This window comes from Camellia sinensis, chromosome 4 (assembly GCF_055761805.1).
Source record: "Camellia sinensis isolate YWXY chromosome 4, ASM5576180v1, whole genome shotgun sequence".
Lineage (NCBI taxonomy): Eukaryota > Viridiplantae > Streptophyta > Magnoliopsida > Ericales > Theaceae > Camellia > Camellia sinensis.
The window spans coordinates 92,226,867-92,239,399 of NC_138964.1; the positions used below are offsets into that span (position 1 = coordinate 92,226,867).

The 12,533-nt window shown below is 39.5% G+C and overlaps 1 protein-coding gene across 4 annotated transcripts in view; it reads right to left on the reverse strand.

Annotated features, from left to right (window-relative positions):
• Positions 1–7,017: 7,017 nt before the first annotated feature.
• LOC114317669 (arginine--tRNA ligase, chloroplastic/mitochondrial-like) overlaps positions 7,018–12,533 on the reverse strand; it is a 53,350-nt gene continuing 47,834 nt past the window's right edge. The window contains exons 13-16 of one of the 4 annotated variants that reach the window (XR_014366740.1): positions 12,264–12,442; positions 11,509–11,695; positions 11,276–11,345; positions 7,400–7,470 (exon numbers count right to left, since the gene is read on the reverse strand). Coding sequence is in view for 2 of the 4 variants with exons in the window: in XM_082925325.1 (XP_082781451.1) it covers positions 7,401–7,470; positions 11,276–11,345; positions 11,509–11,695 (327 nt within the window). In the remaining 2 variants the exon portion in view is untranslated. Of the gene's footprint in view, positions 7,471–11,275; positions 11,346–11,508; positions 11,696–12,263; positions 12,443–12,533 lie in introns of all 4 variants that reach the window. The other 3 variants (XM_082925325.1, XR_014366741.1, XM_082925326.1) reach the window with 3 other exon arrangements.

Sequence of the window (12,533 nt, forward strand, 5' to 3'; positions counted from 1 at the left end):
TTTTCTTATATACTCTACCCTCAGTTCATTTTCTAATTCATTGCAATATGCAGTTTGACAACACACTGTATAAATTCATTTATTGAATATCATGCTATAATTTTAAGCATTGAAGTCAAAAGATTCTTCTGGCAACTCTATTTTATAGCATAAATTCATTGCCAGTAAAATTGCATATTCACTTTCCCTCCTGAAAGGCATGGGAGATGAAATTACTAATGTCTGACTATGAAAATATGTTTTAAAAAAATCTCAATCACAAATACACGAATAGTTTAAATGATGAAGAATAAAGGCAAGGCAATCTTAGCACAAAATTCAACCAAATGCATATAAGATCATATCAAATTACCATGGGCGAATATCACTTCCATTCACTCTAAGTATGTTCTCTCGCAAAGCCAAACCTGTGTAGAGAATTAACAACCATGCCTGAAAATAATATGCTCATTACGCTTAGAATAAAAAAAACAAAAGTATAGTAAACAAATCAAAAAGTATACTTGCGGCACCGCAGAAAAACTTTTTCCAAGTCGCAGAGGTGTCGGTTTGCCTCGGTAGACTTGACCACCAGATCATCCACATATACTTCCACTTCATGATGCAACATGTCATAGAACACTGCAGTCATAGCCCGTTGGTAGGTTGCCCCCGCATTTTTCAAACCGAAGGGCATAACCGTATCGAAAAAATTTCCCCAGGGTGTTCTAAATGCTGTTTTTTCTGCATCTTCTGATGCCATTTTGATTTAGTTATAACCACTGGACCCATCCATAAAAGAGAACATCTTATGGCCCGCAGTAGAATCGACAAGTGTGCCAACATGGGGCAATGGAAACTCATCTATCGGGCAAGCCTCATTCATTCAGGTCGGGAAAGTCTACGCAGACCCTGATCTGGCCGTTCTTCTTCTCCACAGGCACAATATTTGCTAGCCAAGTTCGTTGCTGTACAGGCTCAATGAACTTGGCCCTTGACAACTTTTCTACCTCTTCCTTAATCATTGCCTCAAGGTCAGGGTGATACTTTCGAGCATGTTGCTTTATTGGCTTAGAGTTGGGAAAAGTATCCAGGTGATAGGTGACAAGAGATGGGTCAAAACCAGGCATCTCATCGTATGTCCAGCAAAGACGTCACTGTACCGCTTCAGTAGTGTTATCAATTCTGCCTTAGCTGTTGGAGCCATTGTGTCGTTGATGAACACGGGGCTTGCTCTGCCCTGGTAAGTCGCTGAGGTTGACCTCAGCGAGTACCCCCTGCTACGATTCAGGTCTATCTTGCACGCATTCAGGGGCGGGCTCAGGCATCTCCACCAACTCTTCTTGGGATTCGTCATCGTCACATTTATCTGTCTCGGGGCCATCCTCCCAAGGTATGAAGCCTGGCCTCCAAGACCCGTCATAGGTAGTAAACTGTCTTACCGTCTTCCCGCACCTTAACAATCTTGGGCGGAGGACTTGTGGAGTTGCTGATCTCTTCTGCCCACTACTTTCTGGAGCAGCCCCTACCTCCCGAATGCTTTCCCATTTTGGCAATTTTACTCCTGCAACTTTACCGGTCCTTGGAGTTTCACCCGTTGACAACTCAGTAAAGAAAATTGCATCCGAATAGTGTTCCTCCTCAACCCAAAATGGCTGTTCAGACGCATTTATATGGTTACCGTGCGCTTTCCCAACTTTGCCTTCACGCATTGGTGATAACTCGACGGGATAGCTCCATATCGGTGCATCCAGGCTCTGCCAAGTATCATGTGGCAATTTATGTCCGCTTCAATCACAAGAAACTTGGTTGTGGAATGGATCTCGCCAACTGCTAAGTCCATGACCACATGGCCCTTGGTGTGTTTTTTCTTGCCGCCAAAACCAGTCACAGTGATGGGTTGGCGAACCATCCTGGACTCTGGGACACCAGCCTTTGGAAAGGTGTCAGTAGTGATGATGTTTATGGAAGCCCCCGCCATCAAGGAAAGCACCCTTGAACTCTACATCATTGATGTATGCTGTGACAAAAAGAGGACAATTATGGGGAAATGGATATGCTCTGTCTGCGTTTGAAAAAGTAATGGCCCCATAAGCTTCCTGGATGCGCCGAGGTGCATACTCCTTAGCCTCAGCAACTTCATCACGGTGCACTTAAAAGATATTAATGAGGGCTTTTGTTACTTCCAACCAAGCAGCTTGGCTCAGCCTCAACTGGTCAAAGAAGGTACGAAACTTAACAGAGTTTTGCAAGGCCTGGGCATTAGCATCCTCTGCAAATTTTGCCTCTGCAGGTACACTGTCTCAGAGAGCTGGCCGGTTGCAATTTCTTCTAACTCATCATAGTAAGACACCATATGCACTTGATCACGCACAGGCCCGAGATTGCCAATCATATATGTATACCCTTCTCCTTGTGGTTAGGATAAGGGTCCTTCCACACATCACGGTTACCGGTATCTTTGAACTTCAGCTCATTTGCGTCAACTTTCTTCTTGAAGATACTTTTCAAAGTCCAACAGTCCCTAGTAAGGTGTCTAGTGGTTCTATGATAGGCACAATAATCCGGGTTTTTTTTGTCCTTCTTGGTTGGAGGGACATCAACTGGAGGCAAGGAAAGTTCACCATCAGCTACCCAATCTTTAGTCAGAGCCTTAACATTCTCAACGCCGCAAGGACATGGATTTCTGTCCTCATAATTCTTTCTCTTCCAAGAGGACGTCGCCTCCCCTTGCGAGCGGCTCCTTCCTGCAGAGGTTACCGCAGCAACTCTGCTACTGCAAGAGTAGCGGTGGCTGTCACGAGATCTGTGCAGGGGACTAGTGGTACTGAGGTTCCTAGCTGCCTCAATCAAGGTTGAAATGGTAGGCAGATTATGATTCACCAATAAAATTTTGTAGTCGCGTATGGCACCCTCCACACATATGTTGACTAAATGAGCCTCATCCACTTGTTCATGACAGTCAATAGCCTTATCTTGGAACCGCTTAACAGAGTCCAGTATATCTTCGGCTTCCTTTTGGACATCTCGCCCAAGGGTGAGGGTTGTAACTTTCTCTTGGACTTGGAAGAACTTCGTGTGGAACTTGTTCACCATCTCCTTCCAACCAAGGTCACATACCAGCTGCAAGCCCTTTCAGTAAGTGGACTTGGAGAACTCCCGAAGGCGCAGGGAGTGGTCACTGCCATCGACACCAAGAGTTTCAATGAACCTCACTACCTGTTCTCTGGCATTGCCTTGTTTCCCATCAAACTTAATAAACTTGGGCACTGTATACCCAGTTAGGTATGGCATGGTTAATATCTCCTGAGAGTATGGGGCCCTCACATCTGAGTCGGGGAGAGATGGGAATTGCTTCTTGCTACGCTCTTGCTCGAGCATAGCTTGTATATCGGCTAGATTGAAAAAGTGAGTGGGCTGCTATCAGCCCTGGGGTGGTAATGCCTTGGGGCCTGCTATCAGCGCTAGGCATTACCCTCTGCTTGCAGAGGGGAAGATTTTCCCAGAGGCTGCTATCACCTTGGCGGGATGTTCCCTCCGCAAGTTGGTTGCGGCGGCAGTAGTTGCTGTGGTAGTCATTTCCCGTGGCAAGTTCAAATGGCATAACCGACAATATTGGAGATGGCAGCGCCGACAAAGTGCCTATGCAACTTGGGTGCCTCTGCAACTTAATTACATCGATTCACTCCTTCCCTCAGCAACTCCAGGTGGCGACGGAACAGAGATTACTTGGAATGGCAGCGCTAAGACAAAGTGCCTCCGCAACTTGGTCATCGCAACTGTCGCCTCTGCAACTTAGTTGGTTCGACTTTCTCTTTCCCTCATCAACTTTGGATGGCGGCGGAGCTAAAAATAATAGGAATGGCGGCGCTAAGGCAAAGTACCTCGGCAACTTCCCCGCTGCATGTATTCCCTCTACAACTTGACCGTCGCATGTGTTCCCACTGCAACTTGACTCTGTCATTTTCCTTCGTGGAGTCTGTTTGAACCCTTGGCGGGTCGGGCCTACTCCGGCCCACTGTTGGCCCACTTCCCTTGGACTTTAGCCCATGCTCCTTTTTTATTCTTGGTCGCCTCTTTGGGGCAACCTTAGTACGTAGGCCCATACTTAATTTGGGGTTTAATTTCTGACCCTCTACATTTGCCCCCTGCCCCAGTGGGGGACACGATCAAAGGACTTTTTTTTTTTTTTTTTTTTTACTTTCTCTATTGGTATTATGGGTGAGTACTTCTACTTATAGTTTCTTGGAAGACCTGTGAATCCTTTATGGATTTATGTTTTTGTTCTCAATTTAAAGCCCTCAATTCCAATCATTTTGGTAGAATCATTACTGATTTTATGCTTTTAGTTTTGAGTTTTTTAGTTTGATAGAATCTATTTTTTTTTTTAATAAAAAAAATCATTAAAAGAAAACAATTGTCACAACTCAAATTCAAACATGACCATAAAAGAAAGGCTGTCAGGTTGGTAGAGATGGTAATTGGAGATGTGTTATGCATGTGTATATATAGGCATGAATTTTAGTTTGATAAATTGTTTTGTGTTGACTTGGCCATGGTTTGAACTTAATTAACTACTATGGTCTATAATCAAATACATGTAAACTTGGAGGCCAATCATGATTTTATTTTATTTTTTTATATTAACAAGCTTTCATGGTCTGTGGTTTGCTTGATTAGCAATCTACCAGAGCGGTTACAAGAGTAACATAGTCTTCCAATTGCAGCAGTAGACCACCAATTCATGGTCACTTCAAATTTTTAACCGTCTCCCTGTCCTTTCTTTATGAATCCCCCAAACCTCTCTCCCTCTCTCCTTCTCTCCTTGTTTGAGAGAAGGAACAAACAACCTCGGTTATAGGCTTCTCTAAGATTTTATTCTTCAAGTAGAATCAACGTATCGCTTTCAGAGCTTGTGATGTACTCTCTCTCTCTCTCTCTCTCTCTCTCTCGTTTTCTTCTTGTTGTTCCTTGACTAATTGCTTTTTAATTATTTGGTTTTATTGTGTTCACAGAGTTAGTTAATAAGCAATCATCTAGTTATATCAACTGTTAATAATTATAATTCTTATGAATGTGCCTATGTATATTTGAGATATTTGTCTGTGTAAAAAGGTCTATAGTATAGAATCAGGTGTTATCCCTGCTGGGCCAACTTAGCGAAATCGTTCCAAGCCACCTTCTTTCAAGAACTGGATTGGCTAATAATGAGTTTGCTTAGTTCATCACTTTAGTCAAATATCTGTAATAATTTCTGCAATTGTTAGGGTTAATTTTGACAATTTTCAAACCCTACTGTGGGTCAATAACAACAAATTTTGGTATGCTTTTGCAGCCTAGCATGTGAATCCAAGATTTAAACTTTAAGAAGAACCATTGAAGTTAATTGTTGGAAGAATTGTATAAAATAAAAACCGACAATTTATACCACCCCTCCAATTTTCTCACATTTCAAAGCATAATTGGTTTTTATGGCGTTAACAACATAATCACTAATTAGATATTGGCCATACTTGTTCCGCTGAGCTCGATTATTCATTGTTATTTTATTTTATTTTTATTTTACTATGGATCTGTTTGATTCCCTTGAAAAATTGCTTTATAGTAAAGATTGGTTTATTTTGTATGGGTATTGTTGTTCACCTGATGTTGATGGAGCAAAGCTTATATATGCTTATTTGTTTTTATTTTTTTGGTAAGGTGGCATTTCAAGTGAACCCAAAAAGCCCTGCTTCGTCCTTTTATCTTGCTCTCCCTTTTTGGTTGAAATGTTTGAATATTCAATAGCATTAGTTTACATTATGTATTGTTTCTTTATGTTGAATTTCTTTCTTTTTGCTTTTGTACTTGGTTTGCTTAAGAAACACATTGCTTCCCATAGCTTGTATGAGACACACGATACATTTTGTTTTTTCTTTTCTGTTAATAGTTGAAAATCAGGCAGATGACTGCCATATTATCTTTTTTGATGGACCTTCAAACTAAATGATGGATCTATTGGAACAGCAGCCAAGGTTGGACATGTTTTGAAAATTCTTTGAAAAACTAGATGTACAAGTATGTATGTATAATTGCTGTGTGCGTACTGTATGTATGTGTAAGTATTCAATTACTAAAGCTTAAACTCAACAAAATTGCAAGAAATTGTTTACAAGTTTCTAGGGTAGGTATGCTTTTATGATTTACCTAATTAAATCCATCGTCACAAGTTTACAGCCAAGTATTTAAGTTGTTTATTACCACTACAAGAATTTTCACTTTTGGCGACTAAATTTTTAGTCACCAAAAGTCAATTTTTAGTCGCCGAAAGACTTTAGCGACTAAATTTTTTGGTCGCAAAATTAATAGCCAAAGAGTAGTCGGAAAAGTAATTTTAGTCGCCAAATGTATTCATTTGCCAACTAAATATTTAGTCACCAAAGGGTTGAACATTAAATTAAATTAAACCCTTTTCGACGACCAAACTTTTAGTCGCCTAAAGTCCCACCTTTTAAGCTACTAAAATTATAGTCAGCAAAGAGTTCTTTTTTGGCTACTAAAAAATTAGCCACCGAAAGTCCCCCATCTTTGGCTACTAAATGTTTAGTCGGCAAAGAATTCCTCTTTTGGCTACTAAATATTTGGTCGCCTAAAGTTCTACATTTTTGGCTACTAAAATTTTAGTCGGCAAAAGTGTGTTTATAATTTAATTTTTTGTTTTTAACTACGAAATATTTTAATCGCCAAATGTTTGATTTTCTTTTGGCTACTAAAGTTTTAATCGCCAAATGTCTTTTTTTTTTGGCTACTAAACTTCTAATCGCTAAATGTCTTTTTTTTTTTTTTTTTGCTACAAAACTGTTAGTCGCCAAATGTCTTTTCCCAATTTCTTTTTAGCTACTAATTGTTTAGTTGCCAAAAACATGATATTATGTTTTATCGCGAAATTATAATTTCTCCACAACCTGTCTATATACAATGCAACCTATAATACGTAAAAAATAAAATGATACATACTATCAATCATTCCACAATCTGCATCCATATACCAAAAATAAATAACAATAAATATAAAAGTCCATACAAATCAACTATTGTCCAAACTAAAATAATAATTCTATACAAAATATATCATACAAAAATCAAAGTCCTCCGTATACAGAAAAATACATTTACTACCAAGTGAAATTACTATTTGGCATGGTACAAATTACCATCGTAATATGTACCACAACAAAAGGTGATATATGTACCACGACAAAAATTTTCTATGGACCATGACAAAACATCCTACATGTACGTCGACAAACGGTATATATGTACCACGACAGAAGGTGATTTATGTACCACGACAGTCATTATCTGTTGATTGTCAAAAGTTTTCTGTATCAGTAATAATGAACTACACAAAAGCTGAGGACGATAAAAGTATTTTATTAGTTCTACACAAAAGTGAAAATTCTTCTCCATACACCAATATGGATTATCCACAAGTCCACGCAACAAAGCCATCTACAAATAAAAACAAAAAACGAAACATTAAAATTGGTTACAAAATATCAATTCAGTCAACCATATGAAACATGTTCTAACATGCATTTAAAGTAGAACAATCAAGAAATGTCTTCTTGGAAATAAAAGAAAAGTATATATATATATATATATATATATATATGTATCATCCAATATTCATTCCAACCAGCTGCACAAACAATGTAATATGCAATTTCTTCGTCCTATAAATATATAAAGGCAATTATTAGAATGTGTAGATCTTATTTTAATAAAGTTGTTGCTTTTTTAACTTAGTGTTGCAAGTTTTTCGACTAAGTGTAAGGCGTATTCGAGGCTGTTTTGAATTTTCGCCTTCGAAACGCCCTTTTTCGACTAAGTTTAGGACGTATTTGGCTCTAACTCCCGACCTACGATTCCGAATTACGTTCCGTCAGTTCTCACAAATCCTATTTGTCATGAGGGAACTATCCGTGTGAGCCATACGGTGGTTCGGTGGCTATTATGAATTTTTGCACCCGAAACGCCATTTTTCGACTAAGTTTAGGGCGTTTTCAGTTTATCATGGCGAAGCAATCCGTGAGAGCCACACGGTCGTTCGGGAGTTGTTTTGAATTTTTGCCCCCGGAAAGCCCTTCTTCGACTAAGTTTAGGGCGTATTCGGCTCTAACTTCCAACCTACGGATCCGAATTACATTCCGTCAGTTCTCACAAGTCCTATTTGTCATGGGGGAACTGTCCGTGTGAGCCACACGGTGGTTCGGGGGCTGTTATGAATTTTCGCCCCTGGAAAGTCCTTTTTCGACTAAGTTTAGGGTGTATTCGGCTCTAACTCCCAACCTACGGGTCTGATTTACGTTCCGTCAGTTGTCACAAGTCCTATTTGTCATGAGGGAACTATCCGTGCCAGCCACACGGTGGTTCGGGGGCTGTTTTGAATTTTCGGCCCTGAAACACCCTTTTTCGACTAAGTTTAGGGCGTACTCGGCTCTAACTCCCAACCTACGAATCTGAATCACGTTCCGTCAGTTCTCACAAGTCCTATTTATCATGGCGAATCTATCCGTGCGAGCCACACGGTCGTTCGGGGGCTGTTTTGAATTTTCGCCCACACATGACCCTTTTTCGACTAAGTTTAGGGCATATTCGACTCTAACTCCCAACCTACGGGTCCAAATTACGTTCCGTCAGTTCTCACAAGTCCTATTTGTTATGGGGTAACCGTCCATGTGAGCCACACGGTAGTTCGGGGGCTGTTATGAATTTCCGCCCCCGAAAAGTCCTTTTTCGACTAAGTTTAGGACGCATTCGGCTCTAACTCCCAACCTACAGGTCCTGATTACGTTCCGTCAGTTGTCACAAGTCCTATTTGTCATAGGGGAACTGTCCGTGTGAGCCACACGATGGTTCGGGGGTTATGAATTTTCGCCCATGGAAGGTCCTTTTTAGACAAAGTTTAGGGTGTATTCGGCTCTAACTCCGAACCTACGGGTCCGGTTTACGTTCCGTCAGTTGTCACAAGTCCTATTTGTCATGGCGAAGTTATCCGTGCGAGCCACACGGTCGTTCGAAGGCTGTTTTGAATTTTCGCCCCCCGAAACGCCCTTTTTCAACTAAGTTTAGGGCGTATTCGGCTCTAATTCCCAACCTACGGGTCCGAATTACGTTCTATCAGTTCTCACAAGTCCTATTTGTCATGGAGGAACTGTCCGTGTGAGCCACACCGTGGTTCGGCGGCTGTTATGAATTTTTGCCCCCGAAAAGTCCTTTTTCGACTAAGTTTAAGCCGTATTCGGCTCTAACTCCCAACCTATGGGTCCGGTTTACGTTCCGTCAATTGTACAAGTCCTATTTGTCATGGGGGAACTGTCCGTGTGCATCACACGGTGGTTTGGGGGCTGTTTTGAATTTTCGCCTCTGAAATGGCATTTTTCGACTAAGTTTAGAGCGTACTCGACTCTAACTCCCAACCTACGGGTCCAAATTACGTTCCGTTAGTTCTCACAAGTCCTATTTGTCATGGCGAAGCTATCCGTGCGAGTCACAAGTTCGTTCGGGGCTGTTTTGAATTTTCGCCCTCGAAACGCCATTTATCGACTAAGTTTAGGGCGTATTCAGCTCTAACTCCCAACCTACGGGTCCGAATTACGTTACGTCAATTATCACAAGTCCTAGTTGTCACGGTGAAGCTATCCGTGTGAGCCACACGGTAGTTCAGGTGCTGTTTTGAATTTTCGCCCCCAAAACGCCTTTTTTCGACTAAGTTTAGGGCTTATTCGACTCTATCTCCCAACCTACAGGCCCGAATTACATTCCGTCAGTTGTCACAAGTCATATTTGTCATGGGGAAGCTGTCTGTGAGAGCCACACGGTGGTTCGGGAGCTGTTTTGAATTTTCTCTCCCGAAAGCCCTATTTCGACTAAGTTTAGGCCGTATCAGCTATAACTATGGTAAAGCCGTAAACATTCCTAGTGGGCTGCTTGAGTGCCAAATGAGAAGTTAATGTATGTGAAATCTGACTCAGAATTTCTGAAACAAAATTTTCATTCTCCAAGTTAAGAGAGCTCCTAGTTGGTAGTGAAAGCTATAGAGGAAGAGCACCACATAAACAGACAGCTAAATGATTTCTTATAAAAAAGTTGGCTAACATAAAGTAAAAAGTGATTGTAGTTCAAATAAGAATCTTAAAGGAATTATAAAAATAGCCAAAACTGACCCAAAAACACTAAAGAAAGTTGTCAAAGTAAATAGATAAGTTTGAGTAAAAATGAACACATGCACGCGCGCACAGATTAACTACATGGACCAAACACGTGACAAAGTACATAAACTATCTTAAAAGGCTTCAAAATTACATATGGTTTATGAAAGATTAATCACAAAGACCAAACATGTGACGAAGTATCACATAACTAAATAGCCAATAACAACTATCTTCATTTTCATTTCTCCTTCAGAATGTTTAAGATGATGCAGTTGAAACTTACATTAAGTGACCAAAGTATAAGGTTCTTTCTGTGCCAGTAATGTTAATTTCCAGTTCCACAACAAAAACTCATCTCTAAACCATAAGGATGCTCGACCTCCTAATACTTACATTGCTATGATTAATAACAAGAAATTACCAAAAAGATGTATAATTATCTGCACAAAAATAAGGAAAAGATTTACCCACCTTTATATTTGAATAAGGCAACTTTGTGTCAATTTTGATCAAATTGATAACACCGATTACATTTTAATCAATCGAAAACCACTAACAACTTAATCAATGAGACAAAATCTTGAATCCTGAGTCAATTGACATAAGGACCGAAATATAAAAAATATCAATGTAATTTACACAATTAAGTATTTTTATAACTTTAGAGGAAAATATTTCATCAATATACTTGAGATGAATATAAAACTACTATTTTCATGTGTTTTTTCCTATCCTAATCATAATTTAATATGCATTAACATATTAATGCGTATATTTAAAGTGTTTTTGAATAAAAGACTTGTAGGAAGAGTTAGATTAAAGATTTGAAGAAGAATTTGGGAGGCAAGGGCAAATTGTCACAGAACATTTTTTAGGATACACCACATCCACATGTAATATATTAACATTGTTTTACCCCAAACATTGCAACTGTCAGTTTACAAAGACAAAATTCAACAACAGCAACACAATCAACATTTTTTTAAACAGCAACAAAAGAAAGATTTTATTAAGATAGAAAGGAGAAGTACAAAAGGAGGACAAGCAACACACAGTCAACATTGCCAAGTAAGAAAATTAACGAGGATAGAGGATCTTACTTAACAGCCCCATAACCAACTGCCTCAGCTGTTTGATCAAGCTCCTCCTCTGTCCATTTATCAGCTTTACCTGATCAAGATTTGAAGAGATTATATCAAAACTTCAGTTTTAACTAATGTATCAAAAAGATGAGATGCTATGTCATGCATAAGTTCATAGATATGAGGAACATAAAAAGCGCTACCTTGCTATATAGGAAAACAACTAGAGTGCAGATCATTCATTATTATACCTCGTTCTACAAGAGCTGCTTTACAGCGACTCTTTGCTTCATCCAACAAATCAATTAATCGAACCACTTCAGTACTGCAAGTTTGAAATCGTTTCCCATCCTCTCCAAGAACAAGACCAAAACCCACATGGTTAGTTTTAGGATACATATTCTCACCAGCTGGAAGCCAACCAACACGTTTCGCAGCCTAATAGAAGGAGAGATAGAAAGGAAGGCCGTCAAACTCACAGTGGTATGTTACCCATCTCTCTACAAAGCATGAAAAGTCATGAAGCACAGGACATGAAATTTGATACTTGTAGTGAAAAACATTTCAAAGTGCTCTCGCTGGCCAACATAATTACATGGATTATCCATTCGGCTTTTTCTTCATTAAGACGATACCTAATTATTGAAAGCAGCTGGTTTAACTGAAATGCACTCATTCCGCTACCGCTCCAACAAAAGGTGCACAAGCAATGCATGTCCAACCATGACATTTAAGTTCAAATAGCAGTCACATATTACCCAGGTAAACTTTAAAAATGGGTCATAAAATTCCATCTAGCAGATCTCTTTTCAACCACATGAACCACAAGATGATTCTATCATATAATTTATATCTTTAAAGGAAGAAACATGGAGAGATGCATTATATAAATCATGCAGATCAGATGCTAGATTAAACATATATAAGTATAGATGCAAGAATGAAAGACATATTGAAGGGTCATATAATTTACACTTTAATCAACTCCAAATTTTAAAACACTAACCGAAGAGCCGCAAGATCAGTGGAAGCATAGTTGAAACCACCATCCTTCTTCACAACAATTAAAGGTATATTTTTCCCCTCAATAAAGATCACACAAGCACCTTCACTTTCTTCAATTAATCCTTGCTTATCCAATTCCTCTAAAACTCCAGGTATATATGGATTGTAAAAGCTTTCTCCCTGACGGGAAGGCAAAAAACAAAATAATTACAAGTGATTTTGCCACTCAATCATAGGAACAGTTGATTTCATGAGTACGATATGTTCATTA